The sequence below is a fragment of the Melanostigma gelatinosum genome, assembly GCF_949748355.1.
Source record: "Melanostigma gelatinosum genome assembly, chromosome: 9".
Lineage (NCBI taxonomy): Eukaryota > Metazoa > Chordata > Actinopteri > Perciformes > Zoarcidae > Melanostigma > Melanostigma gelatinosum.
In genome coordinates this window covers 13,188,509-13,208,121 of record NC_136642.1, presented here as the reverse complement: position 1 = coordinate 13,208,121, position 19,613 = coordinate 13,188,509, and the positions used below count along the sequence as shown (strand labels likewise).

General features: G+C 43.2%; 2 protein-coding genes across 6 annotated transcripts in view; both read right to left on the bottom strand.

The window, feature by feature from the left end:
* Positions 1-192: 192 nt before the first annotated feature.
* On the bottom strand, positions 193-5,637 carry rbm24b (RNA binding motif protein 24b). 2 transcript variants are annotated; one of them, XM_079274948.1, is made up of 4 exons: positions 5,218-5,637; positions 4,782-4,953; positions 4,590-4,644; positions 193-1,760 (listed from the first exon to the last, which is right to left on the bottom strand). In XM_079274948.1, exons 1-4 carry the CDS (start codon positions 5,386-5,388, stop codon positions 1,409-1,411), a joined length of 750 nt encoding a protein of 249 aa, XP_079131074.1. In that variant the 5' UTR covers positions 5,389-5,637; the 3' UTR covers positions 193-1,408. The 2 variants fall into 2 exon arrangements, with proteins under 2 accessions (XP_079131074.1, XP_079131075.1); XM_079274949.1 differs by having other exon boundaries at positions 4,830-4,953; positions 5,218-5,630.
* A 1,110-nt stretch (positions 5,638-6,747) lies between these two features.
* kif13a (kinesin family member 13A) overlaps positions 6,748-19,613 on the bottom strand; it is a 37,445-nt gene continuing 24,579 nt past the window's right edge. The window contains exons 20-39 of one of the 4 annotated variants that reach the window (XM_079274944.1): positions 19,441-19,590; positions 18,735-18,899; positions 18,442-18,615; positions 18,166-18,317; positions 17,914-18,046; positions 17,239-17,385; positions 16,631-16,663; positions 15,603-15,702; positions 15,354-15,480; positions 15,208-15,263; positions 14,995-15,119; positions 14,206-14,382; positions 14,011-14,103; positions 13,759-13,911; positions 13,586-13,663; positions 13,420-13,479; positions 13,059-13,146; positions 12,809-12,960; positions 8,707-9,769; positions 6,748-8,358 (exon numbers count right to left, since the gene is read on the bottom strand). In XM_079274944.1, the coding sequence (XP_079131070.1) occupies positions 8,225-8,358; positions 8,707-9,769; positions 12,809-12,960; positions 13,059-13,146; positions 13,420-13,479; positions 13,586-13,663; positions 13,759-13,911; positions 14,011-14,103; positions 14,206-14,382; positions 14,995-15,119; positions 15,208-15,263; positions 15,354-15,480; positions 15,603-15,702; positions 16,631-16,663; positions 17,239-17,385; positions 17,914-18,046; positions 18,166-18,317; positions 18,442-18,615; positions 18,735-18,899; positions 19,441-19,590 (3,360 nt within the window). In that variant the 3' untranslated portion in view covers positions 6,748-8,224. The remainder of the gene's footprint in view (positions 8,359-8,706; positions 9,770-12,808; positions 12,961-13,058; positions 13,147-13,419; positions 13,480-13,585; positions 13,664-13,758; positions 13,912-14,010; positions 14,104-14,205; positions 14,383-14,994; positions 15,120-15,207; positions 15,264-15,353; positions 15,481-15,602; positions 15,703-16,630; positions 16,664-17,238; positions 17,386-17,913; positions 18,047-18,165; positions 18,318-18,441; positions 18,616-18,734; positions 18,900-19,440; positions 19,591-19,613) is intronic. The other 3 variants (XM_079274945.1, XM_079274946.1, XM_079274947.1) reach the window with 3 other exon arrangements.

The window sequence follows — 19,613 nt, the reverse complement described above, 5'->3', positions numbered from 1 at the left end:
AAATAACAGCTATGGCTTACATTATAGTGACTACTCTTAACTGCTAAAGGCAATTGTTTAGATCTATAAATGCATTATTTGGCCATGTGTTACATATTCTTCCTCCACAACTGAGACCATCATAACATGATTTCATCAAAGAAATGATGGGCTATGAGAAAAAACAATATTTCACAGAACACAGAAAAATAAAAGAGTTGAAGGTAAATTTCTTTTTATTTCACATGTTAAATGTTTGCATTATTTTGAGTCATGCATTATAAAATGCAAGGTGGAACAGGTGATGTCCTTGCATTAGAAAACATTTAATGTCTAATGACATCAAATGTAAAAAATAAAAAAGTTAACAGTTCTCACGCTGTCCTTTATCAAACTGGTCAAGTATAAAAGGGGACATTTAAGAATTAAGAATATTTTTGAGACAACATTAGATCAATAGAAAATGCATTGGACTTATTGCTACCTTTCCACTCATCTTTTGTTCTTCATACACAGTGTATCACTTTGTAAAGCCAACTTCAAACATCCATCACATGCTCTTGATCATTATGCAGCAGCACATGTGGACATGTTCTTTAGTCGGCTTCATACCAACACATGAACACAAAATAAAGGGTTCATTACTGTAAGGCTCCAAAATAAATACATAAATAGCATAATTTAAAGGCACATTATGAAACATTTTGTCAAAATGAAAGATTCACATTCAACAATGTTTCTTCCCTTATGCTGAGTTTACTTGAGGTACAATTTAAGGAGAATAAAATAGAGTGCTTTTACCAGCTTCAGCTGAGTTTTTGTCTGACAAAGTATCATGAAAATACATTCTTATGGAAACTAGTTGACAGTGTCTAATCTATCTCACTCCAAACAATTATTAAAAAAGGAGAACAATTCTAACGAAACGCTAGCTTCTATATCAACGTCTACATAGTTTTACCAAACAAAATTCTGGTCCAAAACTATGAAATACTGAACACTGCATAATGTCCTAACAATCTGTTTTCATATGTACGCAAGTGTTTTGGTTTGTTTTCAAAGTGGGGAAGAAACCTGATCATAAGACGTGAATGCACTTGGAAATTGTATACAAATTCCACTGCTACATATATAGAAAATACAGCAATGGTTGAGTGAGTCTACTTCAGTTCACATTAAATATTTTCCTGCTGAATAAATATTAAATATTCATACATGTTCAACAGTGACAAAATACTGATCTCCCTTGAATAAAATATACAGTAATCCCTCACTTCTCTCCACATTTCTGCTGATTTTCTTCAGGCTCTTTGGTAGAAGGACTGCTAAGTTAAAACCTGGCTGTGACCATCATTCAGCCCCGACACTCTTCTCCCTCATAACTTCCTGACCTCCCCTGCTTTCCCCCTTTACGGTCATTTCTATGGTTTTACTGCATGCGATCTGTCTGGAGCTGCTGAGGTTGGTACTGGCTGAAGGCGGCAGCAGCAGCGGCAGCTCCCGGGGTGGCAGCAGCGGCGAGTGGCTGCTGGACAGTGTATCCATACCCTGCTGCAGTCATGTAGCTTGTTGGTGCCGGTGAGGCTGCGTATGGATACTGCTCATATGCAGCAGCAGCGGCAGCAGCGGTGGCAGCTGCAGAGTACTGGGCATACGCTGCTCCAGTATAGTCAAGGTATGGGGAAGTGGCAGCAGCAGCTGTAGCAGCAGAAGGTTGTACGTGAGACATCATCATGCTGGGTTGGACAAAGGCCTGAGGGTAGACGTAGTGTGCAGGGACTCTGTAGGACACAAAGACACACAGGGTCAAAAGCAATTCATTCGTCATTTTTCCTATGCTGAAACTAAATTCTGGAAAACTGAAAAGCAGGCGCCTCAAAAACGTCAATCCAGTCCTCAGAACACAGCAAATCCATTCAATAACAACTGCAAACCCTACCTAGAAATGAAAAAGTGAAGGAAGCAGCAAAACCACAAAGAAACACAAGCGCAGCTTTTAATTTCAAACAGCACCTGAATCTGAAACACGATAAGGCATTAAAAGAAGACACAGCCCAGCTCTGCACCCAATGTTCCACTGAAAACGGTATTTGAGAAAAATGCGAGCTTATCGCACAACACCACAACATATCAGGAAGAGGAGTGGACACTATTCTGTCCACATACGGTCACACCAACACCACACATACAGGCATGCCCACACATGTTAATAGAGCCTCCTGAAAATGGAATAAACTAGCTGCTGAATTAATGATACAGTATTGTATCTAATCAAGTGGGCGCTTGGTTGTATTAGCTTTTGCCGAGGCCCTGTTGTGTTTATTTGCTTGAAAAATAAATTAATTTTACTATTTCAAAAAGGTGAAAGATGAGATTAGAAGGGAGCTCTCCATTAGAAGGGCAATATTCTGTATATAGACCAGGCAGGGTATAAATGGATGAATACAAGCCTGGGTATCTGGGTAAATATGGCCCCCACTTTAAAGTTGTGTTAAAGTCACCCTCTGTAAATATACTGAGGAGCAGGTGTGAAACTGTTATATCTGGCCATCGACAAGCTTCCCCTCCCCCTCTCGCAGACATACACCCCCACACAAACATACACACGCCAACTTGACTGACAAGGGAGGCTGGAAGCATGCTATTTTTGCTCCCCTTGTCATCTCTAAAGGACAAGCTGATCTTCTCCTTCAGTGACACATGGCAGGGCACTCGTCAGCTGTCATGGCCGCCGCTGACTCTCTACTGTCTCAGTGACTATTCTGAATTTACCTCTTCATTCCCAGACTGGAGGTGTCCTGGCCAGTCAGAAAGCGGTGCGCTTGTCACAAAGTGGGACGCTAGAGCCACTGCTGTAACCGAGAGCTAACCGTTTTGTACTGTAGCTGCATAATGATCACAGAATATGTTACAATTATTGTATTAAACGTGATAAATAGAACAATAACATGAGTTTTCAACTTGACAAGACAGGAACCAACATGCTGGTTCCCTTTATTTGTGATGTGACCTTGTTTTATTATCAACTATTAATTAATGAATTATCAACTTTAGTTATATATATATATATATATATATATATATATATATATATATATATATATATATATATATATATATTATAACTAAAGGGCACAGCTGCCTTAAGCCACCTCTATTGAAAGAGACGGGAACATTTTTTGGTACTGCACGTCGAGCGCTAAATAAAGGTGCTTTGTAAATCACCAGGACACATGAGTAATCCCCAGCACATAACCAAAAGGCTTCGCGGGCACATGGCTCGGCCCACCTGTTGTCCACAGCCGAGCGGCCCCGTCTGTGCCATACATTATTAACAGCGCTGCTGAGTGACTCCCATTTTCCATCTGAATTTGAGAGGCCGTGGAGATCACTGTAGCCAACAGCTGTTGCCTAAGAGACCTAGATCTCTGTCTCCAACCTATAGTGCAGTGAACAATTGAGTTGACTGCAAAGCTAAATAATGAATCCATTATCACATCAAAAGTTAGTTAAGATCTAAAAATTGTTGAAACAGACAGCGATCCAGCTGTTAGTTGAAGTTTTGACATTTAAGATTAAGTTACTATAACTTGAGCTATGCTAATAGAGTACCAAATGGGGGTAATTAAACATATTCTTCTGTTCTTTCCTGTGGTCATAGCACTACTTGTGTTTGTGTGTTTAATGACAACCGCTGGAGTGGTGAGAGAAATACAAAAGAAAAAGTATACTCAGTAGTCTGTACCTGTAGATATATGCTACAAGTGAAAGCAATGGGTTAATAAAGAACAAAAAAAACACAGCATGAAGGGTAAGGAAACAGAAAATAAAAACTCCCACATGCAAGCGAGTGTTTGTTTTGTTGCGGGGGATGGAATTTGAAATTAACACTCTGTGAGTGATCATCAGCCCCCCTTTGACAACAAAACACGATCAACGTAATGTTAACAAGAAACTGGGAAAATCAAATAAACCACAGGCTAAAAGCACAAATCAATTATTAAAAAGAGAAAAGAAGCAACACCCCGTTGCAGATCTCCCGATCAAAACTCACAAAGTCTGCACAAAAACCTCCTGCACCCCCCACCTTCCCCACTGCAAGTAGAAATGAGCACACAGTTAAGCTGAACACCACATCATACTGAAAACAAGGCACACACCAATCTATGTACTATGGAAATATGGGGGGAAAAAACGGAAGACTTCCATGCATCTAGTCACCATTTCAGTTCGTTTGTGTATGTCAGAGTATACAGGTAACACTTTAGCGCTCTGCCCAATGCAGACTCAGCTATTCCTCAAATCATCATGTCCCTTCATCAGCTATTATAACCGTTACCGACCCTGTCAGATCAGAGAGAGATAGACAACATGAAGACAAGTCCTGTATTGGCTGGGAAAATGTTTACTTCCTTAACAGTCAACACCAAGCAGTGGAGCACACATTCACACGTCCTCATTCAGGATTTAATAGGTGGAGGCAATGATAAATTACATTTTTACAACAATAAAAACACTTTATATAAGATCATAAAAGAAAATAGCAGATTTCCTTACTTTCAGACAGACGTATTTTGTGAAGGAAATGTAATTTTTGCAGCTTAACATACCCGTAAGGCCTTTGGATGAATGCTGGATGGATCTGAGGCATGCCAAATGCAAATCCTACAATGAAAACAGACAGTTGTTATAGTTTCGTTTGAAGAACTGACACTTTTCTATTACAGTGGAGATCATTTTCAGTGATCCTTTGCAAGATTGCCAATCATTTACAAGAGAAAAATACTGTCTTTGTATGCCACCTTGATTATCTTGAAGTTGGGAAACAAAGCTGTAGTCCAGTCCCTCACCTGGCTGTATGACCCTGGGCTTGGCCCCCAGGTAGGCCAGGTTCACATTGGCTTTCCTGCCATCTATTATGGGGTTGGGGTCCTTGCAGGCTCGGTCAGCAGAGGCCCGGTCTGCCATGGTAACCTGGAAGAAACAGCACATTTTCCATTGACCTCATGGAGATATAGATCATTTGTTTACAAAGGTCCATCTTGAGGAGGCTGGTCATATTTTACTGCGGTGAGAGCTACACGTTTCCTATTTCTAACCTGGCTGTCACGCAGAACAGGAAGCACTACAATCTTTCAGCCTACAGGTGCCGACACTGGATCAATCGACCGTATCCCCGACTGTGCACGTGTGCAAGCAACTTCAAAAAAAAGAAAAGGCAACTAGCTTTTTACTTACAAATCCATAACCTCTGGATTTCCCCGTCTGCCGATCGGTGATGACAACAGCCTCATCGATGTCTCCAAACACCTCGAAATATTTCCTGAGACTCGAGTCCGTTGTGTGATAAGGGAGACCTCCCACAAAGATCTTGGTGAACGTGGTGTCTTTCTGTGCCGAGTGCATCATTTGTAGCTCTGTGTTCAAGCGATCTCCTGGAAGTAGTCGGGTCAGCTCGAGTAAAGAACAGCGTTCGGATCGGTTGAGGGAGAGAGTCTGCGGCGTGGACAGGCAGCCCCCCCGGTGACGTGACGTGACTGTGGCTCTGAAGGAGGAGGACACCTGTTACTTTGGTGCGGGAGGGTTCCCAGTTGTCGGTGTGTGACACAGATAGCCTACTTAACTCCACCCTGATCCAGACCACCACCCTGGGCTCTCAGGCTGCCTGCTGGCGCACAGCTGCTGAAACAGTGGCATGGACACACGAAAATAAGGAAAGAAAAAACGAATAAAGTCGGTCGCAGTCACAGAGACAAAATATATTGACCAAAGCAAGCTTGAGGAAGACTTTTCGGCTTTGAAACTAGATGGATCTGCTTTGTGAGGCGCATGTGTAGGCTACTTTTCTTTTTTTCAACATTCAGTGTAAAAGCATGTCATCCACAGGGTGGAAGTTTCTCCTCACTACTTGGGCTAAATCAGGATTTTACAATACAGAACTCACAAAAGCCCCTCAGTGCAAGCCCCCCGACGCCCTTAAAAACCATTCATTTGACCCTGTCCAAGCAGTACAGCAGTATCTGTAGCCTAGAAGTTGCTATGGCTCAAGTTGTCCACCCAGCGCTGACACATGAATATTCATTTTTGTAATGTAGAACAAGTTTAGAAAAAATACACCAGTTGACCCCATGAGGGCACTATAATTAAGTTACCTCAAATGTGACATCTTGTGCACCAGTGGCCTAATTATGAGGCAACTTGGAAGGACCATGCATTTTGGAAGTGTTTGATTGGCACGACTAATAGTGGGTCAAGTATTGAAACAATAACAGGCTTTACAATTAGTGTTACTTCTCATGCATGGGGCAGCCTACATTATTTACAGGAGACAACATGTTTGTGTTGTTAACCTTTACATCAGGCACAGAAAGGACGAGAAGTTCGAGGAGGCCATAAACCAGCCGGTGACGGGAGACGTTTTTGCCACACACAACACCGGGACTTTTGAGAATTTTGTTATAAAACACAATCTGTTATTTTACAATATTTAAGGTGGGATATTTTTGGCTACATATACAAAATGTACAAGCATATAATCAAATTTCTGCAACAGCAAAAACCCCTGTACTTGAAACATGAGATTAGAGTACATTCAAAAAGAAAATACATTTGAAATGACTATGAATGAATATCATTACATTTAGATTCAGAGTAATTACTTATGTCCTGGAAACATGTTTGTCGGTGGGACAGACAAAACCCACTAAAACATGCAAACATGGTGCGCTTCAATGAGAAAAAGGAAGAGACAACACAGTTTGATGATTGTAAATGTTCTATTCTGGAACATTTTGTACCAATTAAAACAGTTTGTGATACATTATAAATACAATTCTGTACATTATAATAGTGTAAATACTATGTTCAAATACATTTCTATTTACAACTCCTTATGAGGGAGAGCAGCGTTGTTCTCTTCTTTAACGTAAGGTCTTGGGTTTGTTTCATTTTCTTGAAATTACAGCTCGGGTATATAACTCGTCAGTTCCACGTTCACCACTTCCATAAAAATAGAAGTTCATAGGAGAGCTCTTCAATACTAAACCACTTTTGCTCCGTCTTCTGTAAGCCGACATCGTCGATCACCCAGTCATCCAATCCTTCTTTTAAAAATTGAGTACCTTTCTTTACATGTAGTGTTGTATATCAGCTTACATATAAAACGCAGATGGACAGTCAATGAAACAGATATTCAGACAGTCCGCAAGACTGGGTGGCATTTTGAATGCCTCTGGGCATCATAATATACATACACAGGTTTCAGGTCCATACAGTTAGTTTAAAACTCAGTGAGCTTGTTATGGAGTTCATTGAGCAGGCTGGGGTTTATGTGCCTGCCTTCATGGAAACAGGGCTTTAAGGCATCAGTACATCCAGGCCTGGAACAAAGCCCAGCTGCTGTGTTCCCCCGATGAAAATGACGACACATGTTTCTTTCAGTCACTTACGCTAGAAAACATCTCATCAGTCCAATATGGAAGACAGTCGGCGAACTCTCCAAGCATCCTTTCCAGTGCAAGCATTCAAACAGCAACAGTCTCCTGCTGGATGGGGATTATTTCCTCCACAGTGTTACAGTACTTCAACAGGATAATTTAACACGATACAACTTCAGTCAAACGCTGAAAGCAACTCAGGTTTAGTAGATTTGACCTCTGTTCAGGGTATGTGGCATCACTCCTAGAGATATGGCACTAAGCTTTACTTGGACACATCGCTATATAGTGTTTAACTCCACATACACGCATTAGAAAAATAACATATTACTCATAACAGCAGATATGGAACCGTAGTTCTTTGGTTACCCCTGACAGATCATATTGATGTAAATATCAATGTTTATAAACAGTAGTACATTCTTAACTTTCATCTCCCCGATTACTCCGACATGAGCCTCAGGGAGGATGCATTGTCTTACAAAAATATTATTTATAATGTTCAAATACCGATGTAAGAAAATGTATTTGGGTAATATTTAAGTTCTCTATCAAAAATATCCCCGTATAGAAACCTCAGATATGTGCAGAGTGAATTTTCAGTGAACAGTAATTCGAATATACCTTCATTAAATGCAGAGGTCAGATATGCTTTAGGAAAGCAGACAAGCCCACAGAATACACCAGCATCTCCATTACCAGGAGAGGAGCCGCGCTGAAGTCAGCCTGGGGTTCACCCATAGGCACTGGCTCTGAGGAGCACCCTCGGGCCCCTGCCTTTCCTCAGAAAGCAGGTCCTTCTTTGGGTCCTATCTGATCAGAGTCTGGGGTTCTGTGTCCATGCAGGGCGGTCCTCTGGTGAGACGAGATGGCTTCACAAATACACCGTGACCTGGTGGACAGCGGAAGTACACTCTGCCCTGGACAGTCCCGTTGTGCTTACCTGTAGGAAGATCAATCATTACAGATATGTAGAATAATGGTAAAACCTTTCTACTGTATCACATGTTGGACATCTCATACAACAGGAACAAAATCTGACTCTTGAGGGTGACACCTGGGAATTGGTTGCCCACAGTCATTTGGCCCCATTATGGGTTGAGCTGGTCTGTATTTTTTATGAGGTTCCCTATACATTTTGATCTTGGAGAATTGTGACCAACATATGTTCTAAGTGGTGCTCTCTGGTGGACACACTATGTGATGACGACACCATTTCTACTTCTGTATTCGCCAGGCTCTACCAACAGAAAGTTGGGGGCGGTTTGACAAAATTTAGAAAAGGCCTTACCCACTGCCATGTCAAGCTTCACACCAATCCAGATCCCCTTCGCGAACTCCACCCCTCCGACATAGTGGACTGTTCCTCTCCGCTTCCCCACCCACACCTGCTCCCCTGGTGCCATCCAGTCAGGAAGCTGAGCTACAGGGGTGCTCTCATCGCCACTGGAATCTCCTGAAGGCTCTGCGCTGCTGGGGTTTGGGCTGGGACAGGGACTCCCGTGGGGCAGATCTCCCTGGGCCGGCTCCTCGATTGGAGGTTCTCCTCCTGCTCGCAGACTCGGGGCAGAGGCTGGGGCTGTAGATAAAGGGGCGATTGGGGATTGTGCTGCTGTAGATGGAGCTGGTACTATGTCAGGCACAGATACTGGGACTCTGGCTGAAGTGCAAACTACAGGTGAGTTAGGGCAGGACACAGCTTCACAAACAGGGCCTGCATTATTTGGAAATGTGCATGTAGCAGTTGAATTGTCTCCAGTAACAGATGTGTTGAAAACACCAGAGGAGTGTTCATTGCCAGTGTCACATGTTTCTTTGTCCAAAACCTCCTGCTCCCATCCGCCTGTAAAATGTGCTAAATCACGGTCTCCAATACTATCATCAGCCCCTTTAAAGTCAGTGAACTCCTGGCTGGCAGGATGGATGAGCACCTCCTCAACCCCGCCTGCTGAGAGGAGAGGCAGCTGGGTGTCACTCCCTGCAGAAACACTTTTGGTTTGCGTGCAGCCTCTTCCAGCAGGGCTGCCGAGAGGGTCGTGTGGGTCTCTGGAGGTGCAGCTGAGGTGGTCAGAACTCTCACTGGCACTGAAAGGCATGTCAGACAGTGTAGCGTTGGAGGTGCTGTGTGAAAAGTAGCCACTAGTGCAACTGCTGGCCGTGGGGCTTCGAGGCACCTCTCTTTCTCCACTCCCACATCGGCTTCCCTTTAAGTCAGACCGAGAGGATAAAAGCCCCTCCTGGTTCTCCAGACTGGCGTTGTAGATCTCAAAGTTTGCAAAGTCCTCTGGGATGTAAGACTGGAAGCTGCTGTGGTCCTGAGTCATGTCCACATACGCCTCCTCGTCCTCGGAGTCCTGTTGGTCAAAACAACAGCATTAGGACAAAAGATACATCACTCCAGACATTATGTCAGACAAATCCTGTATGGAGCATTAGCATTATATAAACACTTGTTTTAAAGTGAATGGGGAGAATGAAAAATGGCGAAAAATGTGACAACGGAACATTTTTATATGAATAATGTGGCACATTTTCATGTTTTCTGAACTTTGCTCTAAGGCAGGGGTGTCAAACATACGGCCCGCGGGCCGGATCAGGCCCGCCACGTCATTTTATGTGGCCCGCGAATCCGCCAGAGAAAAAAAAAAAAAAAAAAAAAAATTTTTTTTATTTTTTACAAAAATTTAAAGTTAGATGTGAAAAGTGATGAGATGGCATGTTGTCTGTGTGCCGACATTAAAACTATCACAACAGGTGGACAGGAGATGCAACAGCCCATAAAGAGGATTTCCAACAAGTTTCTCAACATGCGTACTTCTCTGTACTGAAACGTCATCAGTCTCAGCCCAAGTACTGTTCCAATTCAAAGTTCACATCGAGCCAAGCACGGCCCTAATGCCCGGATGTGGCTCGCTCTGCCCATTTTACCCAGGATGCATCGGAGGTGACTTGTCTGTACTTGGGACAGCCAAATATCCCAGAATGCATTTTGCACCAGCAACAGGAAACAATGGCGGAGGAGAAATCACACAACTGGAAGTACGTGTTGTGGAAGTCACAGATATCCCGGGAAACTAAACTAACTATGTTAGGAGTACCGTAGTTACATTTACACCGTCTTACATTTACAACCGGCCCTTTGAGGGCGACCGTGATGCTGATGTGGCCCCAGAGTGAAAATGAGTTTGACACCCCTGCTCTAAGGTGTTTGCTCCTGTACCATTGTACTCATGTGCGGGTTTACACTGTGCAATGTGAGGCTGTACAGGACTATATTACCACTTTTTAAACACTGCAGAAACCCCGACCACAAATTATACAACATACTGTAAACACTGGTCTCAAGGCACTGGGGCGGTTGGGGTTTAGAGGTGTGTAACATAATGTGAGGGACATACAAAGGATGGGCGCTCCAAAGTAACAGAGGAAATATTAAAACAATGATAATAAGGAGTATAATTATCTCATATTGTAAAAACTTGTATAATATTATCGTGACAATTTTTTTTTAAACCTAAATATTAACATAATTAGGACAATGTCCTCATTGGTGAAGAAAAAAGATCACAGTTGTCTCTTTCTATTTTGCTCAAAATATTGGTCGCGTCCGAAATTCCATACTGATATACTATTTACTACGCAAAAACAGGATGTGATATTTGATTTTGCATCAACATGCTGACATCGATATCCCACAATGCAATGCTGAAGTGACGACAACATTCCTAATAGACAATGGCGGACGGCTCTGTAACGTCAATAACGCTTCAAAGCAAATTGACAGGAGTACAGGATTTGACTTTGCTCGGTCCGCTATAGTTTTTAAATGAGTTCAGCTCACAACTCGTCGTTTGGTTGCATGAAGTTGGCACAGGTTGGCAAGGGTTACACGTCTCCAATCGGTAAGGAGGCTCTCAGGAAGTGAAATGGTAATTACAGTTCAGTGCATCTGAAAAGATACATATTACTGTTTATTCACACATGCTGAACAATCGTACACATATTGAGTATGTAGTGCGTAACATGCGATTTCTGAGGCAGCAATTATTTCCTCTTCTCTCTATCATGATAAATGTATGTGGACACAATGGAGCAAGTCTATTGTATGGAGCAGGAGGAGTTTCGTCATCGATACTCGACAAGACTAAAGAGTGGCACTACAAGGTGAAAGACTTTGATTTGATTCTGTGCTAATAAAAAGACCAAAATCAGATGAGCAAGGAATCAATGTTTAACTGTATTCTTTATATATTTACTGTTGGAACTTGTAAACAAAGGATGTTTGTTGCTAGGGAACGCGTAATATTTCATCCTAAATCCTAGCCCTGTATGTGTGTGTGTGTGTGTGTGTTAAACTCTTACAGTAACCCTCGGAGCAGTGTGAGCTGGTGTGTGTAGCACTTACAGCAGTGTGTGGCAGTGTGTGGCTGAGCTGTCTGCTGGTGGTGGAGGTGGAGGTGGAAGGCTTGCAGTGGCCCTCGCTGCCTGCCCTGGGCCGGCGCCAGGGGCAGGGAGGGGGGAGCAGTGCAGGGCTGTCCACACATGAGCGCATGCTCTGCGGATGGGTCAGAACAACACTTCACACACACAAAGCATGCATGGAGCTGGGCAGGCCAGTTCCACAGTTAGTGCCATGCAGTTTGATATTTCACAAAAAACTGTGCTTGAAGTGTCCTAAGTGTGAGGAACTGTACTTTTTACTGGGCCACAACTTCTTGTGATATATATTTTTGCAGGCTCTTGACCCCTGTTGTCCCATATCCACACACTAGTATAGCCCATGGCAAACATCTAAGCTATTGCTATATTTTAATATCATATAGAAGATCATTTTTTATCCGGACTGCAGCTATTTATGTTAAACTGCAGTCATACATATCATCCTGCTGCTAACTGAACCATTTGTTGTCTCTCAACCACAGCATCCCTAACATGGACTGATTTGTAAAGTACCTGCGCCTCTTTAAGTCCACTTCAAGCACGGATGAAAACAAATATGTAAGGTTGGTTTAAATGGTTGAAACAGCCACAAACTATCAGAATCCAATTGTCACAAACAAAGTCAGACACGAGACTTAGCTTTGTCTAATTTAGCACTGTGGCTCTCCCCAGTTGAAGTCATGCTCCTGTGAGTCAGGCTCTTTCATTTTAATTCAGTTTTTTTGGCCAGTCACACAACAGCAAAGCCATTTTCATAATGTAATCATCAAGCAGCTTTGGGCAATTAGTAATCGTTGTCAATGTTTGTCAAAGTGTATCATGTTGTGGAAATGTAGCTCGATTTGATAAGAGACATGGCAAAATGTAAAAAATGGGGTTTGACAAAACCAAGATATGTGAGAACACCACAACAGAAACAAAGACATGAATACATGTGAATTCATCCTCCTTACCTCTTGTCCCAGCAGCGGCCGGGCCTCCAGGACTTTCTTCACCTTGTTCTCCTCTTTAACAGGCAGCAGGGACTTGAGGAATTTCGGTGGCTGAGGGGAGAGGACTTTGAAGGGGCTGGAGTTGAAAAACGTAGGGCTCTCTGGAACCAAACCTGTGTGGCAACATCCAGTGGTAACCCAGTTATATTAGGAACACACAAAAATGTTGACCACAAGTCGAGAAACAATGCAACTGCTGCACATAGTTTACCTGGATTCTCCTTGCTTTTGATGGGTGTGGTACAAAGCGAGCCCTCCGGGGGATTGCAGTTGGTGCTGTCAACATGATCACAGTGGCCCTAGACAATAATACACAGGTTCAATTGGGAAGTTTTGTGAATTAAAAGTAAATTTACAGCTAAACGACTTAAACTTCTACATGAGGCTTTTAGTGTGAAGGTGGGAGAAATTCCCCAAAAAAACGTGTGTCATTTTCATGATCAAAGGGACAACTACGACAAGCAGCATTTAACTCAGAGCAAAGCTGCGTTTTGACAAGACTATTGCAGCCAAAACGAGTTCATTGTAATCCAACATCAGAGTTTTGTGAGAAACATGTTGTTAAGGCACACCTGACTTACCTTGCAGTCTTCATCTTCACAACCAGTCAGGTCTGTTTTACTACATGAAGACTGAAGAGCAAGAGACATCATGTTATTGGCATCATATTATTTACCGGTAATAACAATTATTTCCATATGGTTCTGTGGGCAGTGCAGTGAGTAAAGTATTCATTACATGCTGTACATTCGGTGTGCTGATACTCCTTCTTAGGTGTCGTCCCTTAGTAGCGATTGCTTCCTTCACTGCGACAGCCTTTAGGAAAAAAAACAAGACAGGTTCATCTTTACATGTCAAACAAATCAGATTGTTTGTGTTTCAGTAGGTCAGCGAGCTACAGTGTGAATTACCTGTCGTAGCCTCTCCAGACTAAGGATGTTCTCCACTTCCAGAACTCCCCGTGTGTACTTCTCTATGTAGGTTTCTCCATCCTGAGTCTCCTCGCTGTCTGCACGAGCAGCCATGAGGGCCAAGGTTTCCCTTTCCTCTGGCTCCTCTGAGGCCTGGGAAGGTAACAGAGGAAACTTACAAAGGGCTGTAGAGAATAAACACCAAACGTTCTGAAAGCAGCCATTGTTAGAGGTAGAATGAACAACTTGTACCTTTGGTATGTTGGAAACAATCTCATAAATCACACCACAGGAATAAAGCGCGTTCTTTAAGGACATTCTTCTCTTGAGACTCTGAGTGAAACTCTGTAGGAAACAAAAACTATGCTGATCATCAAAACACAATCCATTGCTGCAAACAACCAGCTCTGCTGTGGACTGATTAAATCGGATCCCTCTTGCATTGACCTGTTTGTTGTAGATGTTGACAGCGATCCTCTTGCGGAGCACCAGCTCCATGGAGGCAGGGTGGCTGAGCTGCACAGTGGCTTTGATGATCAGATAAATGCGTTCGTTAGGAGATGTGATGCGGTTGAGGTGCACAGAATCGTGGATTGATGAGTCCCATGAACACACTGCCAACACCTGGTGATTGGAAGAGTTTTATTACTGTAGCAGAGAGGGAATCTGTGCCAGTGGGCTGTGACTGCACATACAAAAACATGAATTACAGTCGTGTAGCTGGGCTGTAGCTTTGGGTTTGCAGCAGTTGGCTAATGAGTAGAAAAATTGCAATCTCATGACACTTCGGCACAGTAAAGATGATGGTAATTACTGTATGGTTAGAGCTGCTGCTCAACATCAAAGACTAAATGAAGAAATTGGGATGACTTTTCTTTTAAATCCTGGCTTCCATGCATGATTCTGAACAATTACACGACTATGTAATTGTTCAATTATGCACATCATTGTAGAAAACTTGTTGCCTTGAAGTGCTCTTGCCTGTGTGTGATTATCTGAGAAGAAAAGTAGTAAAATCAAGAGTCGATGGGAAACAGACATGTATTTTTACAAAAATACACAACATGCAACTGGTAGAAGCAATGGAAAACCCAATACTTTATATTTACTTTACACAGTGTCACTGAGCTTTATAAGCAAAGGATGATATGGTGGTCCTGCATTTGTACTTGTGTATGTTTCCCAGAGTTCACTTTTTGGCCACAGGAAGGCAGTAAAATCAAATGCATTGCTTACGTCCTCGTCACTGTGCCTGATGATGGGCAGATAGAAGAACTGGCTCCCATGCTCCTTGGGCAGTATAGAGTTATGGCCTGCAGCATGCGGGCCGGTCAGCTGCTCATTTACTGTCAGATTATCCGCTGGTGGCATGAAAGACAGTTAGTGTTTGTTCAGGCCTGAAAGGAGACCGTGAAATATCAGTTGATGTAAAGGACGCGTCTGCTTTACCATTTAAATCTAGGAAGAGTACAGGGATGTGAGCTTCCACTCCTGCAGGTGGGGTCCTATAAGGGGTTGAATATGATTAACCGTGAAAAAAAGGGCTGCAAATGAAGCGAGTCCGACACGTGCATGGGTGTGTGTTGGTGTTTTACCAGTCTGCAGGAGCTCCAGGGATGCCACTGCCAGGTGCAGGTACCAGCACTGCGTTTCTCTCTTCAGTCAGACCCACCCACTGCTCCACCAGTCGAGCCTCACGCTCAATATCCTCCTCTGACTTCTCTAATTACATAAATGGGGAGAAAGGTTTCATCACAACAGAACAAAAAATACAGACACCACACAGCCGTCATGCTTCAGGTCCTTCAGCAAGTGGTGTAGGAGTCACAGGGCCAAGGACTCACCTTGTTTGTTGATGATTTTCTTGATTTGTTCATCAAGGTACTCCCGACGTTTTATCAGTGCCTCTGACCAGCGATCTCGGACACAGTTGAGATCTTCCTCCTGAAAACAGGCAGAGACCAAAGTCAGAGCCAGTTGGCTCAGTCAGGCAAAGGATGTGCTCCAGGGCTCAGTGTTGTGTTAACAGGGCAAGGTGAGGGTGCACAGGGCTGATCTGTCTGAGCTAGTACCATAACTGCTCCTTAATACACCCACTAGCCAAGCAAAGTGAAAGCTAATTTAAGATAATTGAAGTTCCGAAAGTCCCAAGGTGCATTTTTTTTGGTGAAAAACGTTTATGGTCAAATTATCTAAATACACACACACATAACACCTCCTTTTAACCCCTTTGCGACTCACACACATGCATTCACACATACAGTCTTGCATGCACACATCAACATGTCCTCACATGCAGCCACAGCCACCCGAAGTCCGACCTGGAAATACAGCAGATCACTCTGTGAGGGAACCACATTGTCCACAGTAACCAACAGACCTCGATGCTAACCTTATTACGCTTGTTCTGACGTCAGCACACTTCCAGCATGCAAAGTACTGTAAATCAAGCAGTCATGCAATGCCCATGTAATTCGGTGAGGCTTATTATTCCTGCAGCTCTTCAGTAGTGAGGGGCAAACAGCAGCATTAGTGTGCAGCAACCTGAGGGGGAAGGCAAGAGAGCGAGGGGGACAGGATCCCTGGCAGACAGACTGCTGGCTGGGAGCTCAGCCATGGGTGGAACTGCGTTTTGCATAGAGGGCTGCCAAAGAATGGTTGGTTGGTGCGATTGATAATTACAGCATCAGAAATTGCCCACATGTGCAGCTGCTTTTTAATAAAGCACTAATTTAGTTGGCACAGCCCTCTGCCTCCTGCCTCACATGCCCTCAGCAACAGCCTAGTCGCAGACACATGATGACTTTGGTTTCCTTCATGCTGCATAGTGAGCTACAGGGGGAGCAGCAGCAGGGGGAGACTGAAAGGGTACCTGATAACTATCCATATCGTCTTCCTCCTCTCTCTGGCAGGAGAGAACACACTCAGTCAAATGTGGGGAACCAGAAAAAGGCCCCGACATGACAGCTCATTGCTTACCATCCACTGCTCATGTAACCTTTTTAAGAATTTCAGTGACGTGAAAGAACAATTTACGTTCATGTTTGTATGCTTTTGACTAATAAATGTCTTTAGAAAACTATTACACACCCCAGGATTTACTCTCTTAATTTAATGATTCTGAATGTGGCAAATTAAAAAAAGGAGTTTCTCAAATTGTCCCTTTCTTTCTACATCAGGGCACATCAGTGCACATTAACAGAACAAACAGGGCACTAATGAGTTTGTGCATTCCTTGGCCTTCTTTAAACTCACTGCCAGCTACCCAGATGAACCACTCATGGCACGAAACCAGAGATGGACAAATTTAGCTAAATCAGCATAATATTGTATATTAATGGCATGGCACAAGCATACTGTTCCCAAAACCCAGAATCAAATTACATACAAACCATCATCCTATTATTTTTAATACAATAGGTTTATAGTCTAAGTTGCAAGTGAGTATATGAAAGAAATGTGTATGTGTGTTTCACACACCTGGTAGCTGTCGAGGGGTCTCTGTAGTTTGGTGGAGCGAGCAGACACACAGCCGATAGAGACAGACATCAAAGCCTCCACCAGCAGAGGCAGAGTGCCCGAGTTCTGGACCGGCTTCACACAAACCTGCAGCCTCCTGGAGTGACCCTGCTTGTACAAATCCCCATAATTCAACATCAGAATGCTGCTGCCAGCGCTGCACTTCCAAAGTACAACATGTACACGAATGTTTATAATGACATAATTAGTCACGATCCTCTTGAAGCTACAGTTGGTAACTTAAAAAAAAAAAAAAAAATTACTTTTTGGTCATATTTGCTCAAACTGTCACTATATCCTGACAATATTACATGAGACAGATAATCTGTGAAAATATCATCCTCTGCCTCCTTTTAGTGGCATTTGCAAGATTTCACCACGGCCAAAGAGAAACAACCAATTAGAGCCGAGGAGTCGCAAACGCGGCTGTGAATCACTGCAAACTGTCAAACCAGAAGGAGGCAGAGAAGCTTGATTTCTTGTCACCGATTATCTGTCTCATGTACTACTGACATGATATAGTGAGCAAATTAGCTATTTTTTATTACAGTAATCAACTGTAGCTTTAAGTGTGTGTTTGATGTAGGGCAGCCTGTCTGACCTAAAAGGGAAACTTGCTCATCGTTTTTCTCTGACCTGTCGGAGTTGGAAGACACCTCCTGTGCTGATGTCTTTTCCAGGCTGCAGCTCCACAGATGAGTACTCTCCCTGTTCATTCAGCTCCTGGATGGAGATCACCAGATCGATCCTGCGAGACACCTCACTCCACCTTGAAAACGCAACAGCCAAGATTAGTTTGGTGTGAAATGTCAGTGTGTGTGTGTGTGTGTGTGTGTGTGTGTGTGTGTGTGTGTACAAAAGTCTGCGTGCGACATGTGATACATCTACCTGTCACGGAGCGTCTGGGTCTTGGCCTCCAGTGCGTCTAACTCCCAGAGTGACCGTCCGTTCCCGGCACAGCGGTGACCCCACACTTCTATAGCCAATGCTCCATCTGATATAAACTCCAAAAACTCATCCGTCACATGCACAATGTAGTCCTGCACAAAGACAATATGTTTGTACTGGAGTTAATTTGAAAAGAAAAGGAAATAAAATGTTCTCATGCTTCAGGGTGAGGCATTAACAGCCTTGAGTTGAGACAATCAGCTCCTTTTCATGTACCTTGCATTGATCAAATTGGACGGTAAACTGGGCATCTGGGCTTCGAGGGGAAGGTATGTCTGGGCTGACCATGGGAGGAGCCACAGTGGGCTCACCATGTTCCCAGAAGGTGTACTGACAGAAGACAAAGTTGGACAGGTTGAGTGGCAGACCTGTGGCCTCCCTGATCCGCACCTGCAGCAAAGAGACAAGTTTGTCTTAGAAAAATATCAAACAAAAACAAGTTAAACAATGCCCAAGCAATTTAAAACTCCTGTATTTCTTGAAATCCAGTGACTTTAAAATGGCTTTACCCTGCAGATAAGCCTCTTGGCTATGTGGACGATCTCCCCGTTGGTGTCCATCACCTCATAGCAGCTGCTCTCACTGGAGTTCTCTGACGAGTCGTCTCCCCCAGACAGGCGCTCTGGTACGACTCCACTGACTCGCATCAGCTCAATGTGCAACCTGCCTGCTACCTGTACACACAGAGCATGTCCCCATAGACTCATATACCCTATTAAAAAAACATCCCCAAAAGGTCAGGCAGGTCCACATAGAGAAAATCAAATAACACAATATTATTTTACCAAATACCTCAATATCAATATTTCGGCGACATCGTAGGGTGACCGTTGGTGCCTTCACAAAATATTTACACATTGGGATTTTTGATAAATAATCCTCATTAACGTGGATATGATGACTAAGTGGGTTAAGGTAAATAATTGAACAGATAGAACAGTCTGGTAAGTTCAGACAATAACACCACTTTATTGTAATGCAGCCTTCAAAACCAAGAAAAGAAAACACTCGTGCCATATTACGACATACCAAATCTAGCTCGTCTCATATCATAATATCAATATAATATCGGTAAATTGCCCAGCCCCACCAAAATGTCTAAATTTGAAACGTGCATCATCCTTTCATATGGACCTGATGTAATAAGAATATTGGAAAGCTGCACCATGACTTATTTATCAGTGCGTTCATCTGTTCATGTTGATGCAGCCTTACCTCTCCTTGTTGGCTGATGATGGGGACGGCATATTGCAGTTTGACATCATGGAAAAGGCACTCCAGAAAAATGTTGGCCACTCCTATCAGGTTATGGTTCTCTTGCGCCTCATAGAATGGATCACTGTGCTTACTGTTTGCCTTGTTATACTGAAAAAACACAGAGAAAGACC

What these genes read in the sequence shown, in the direction of transcription:
- rbm24b (XM_079274948.1), bottom strand. Translation starts at nt 5,388, where the DNA reads ATGATGCACTCGGCACAGAAAGACACCACGTTCACCAAGATCTTTGTG. An exon ending in AATCCAGAGGTTATGGATTT is followed by an intron (nt 4,954 to 5,217) that starts GTAAGTAAAAAG and finishes TGTTTCTTCCAG; the next exon opens with GTTACCATGGCAGACCGGGC. An exon ending in CCAACTTCAAGATAATCAAG is followed by an intron (nt 4,645 to 4,781) that starts GTGGCATACAAA and finishes TTTTCATTGTAG; the next exon opens with GATTTGCATTTGGCATGCCT.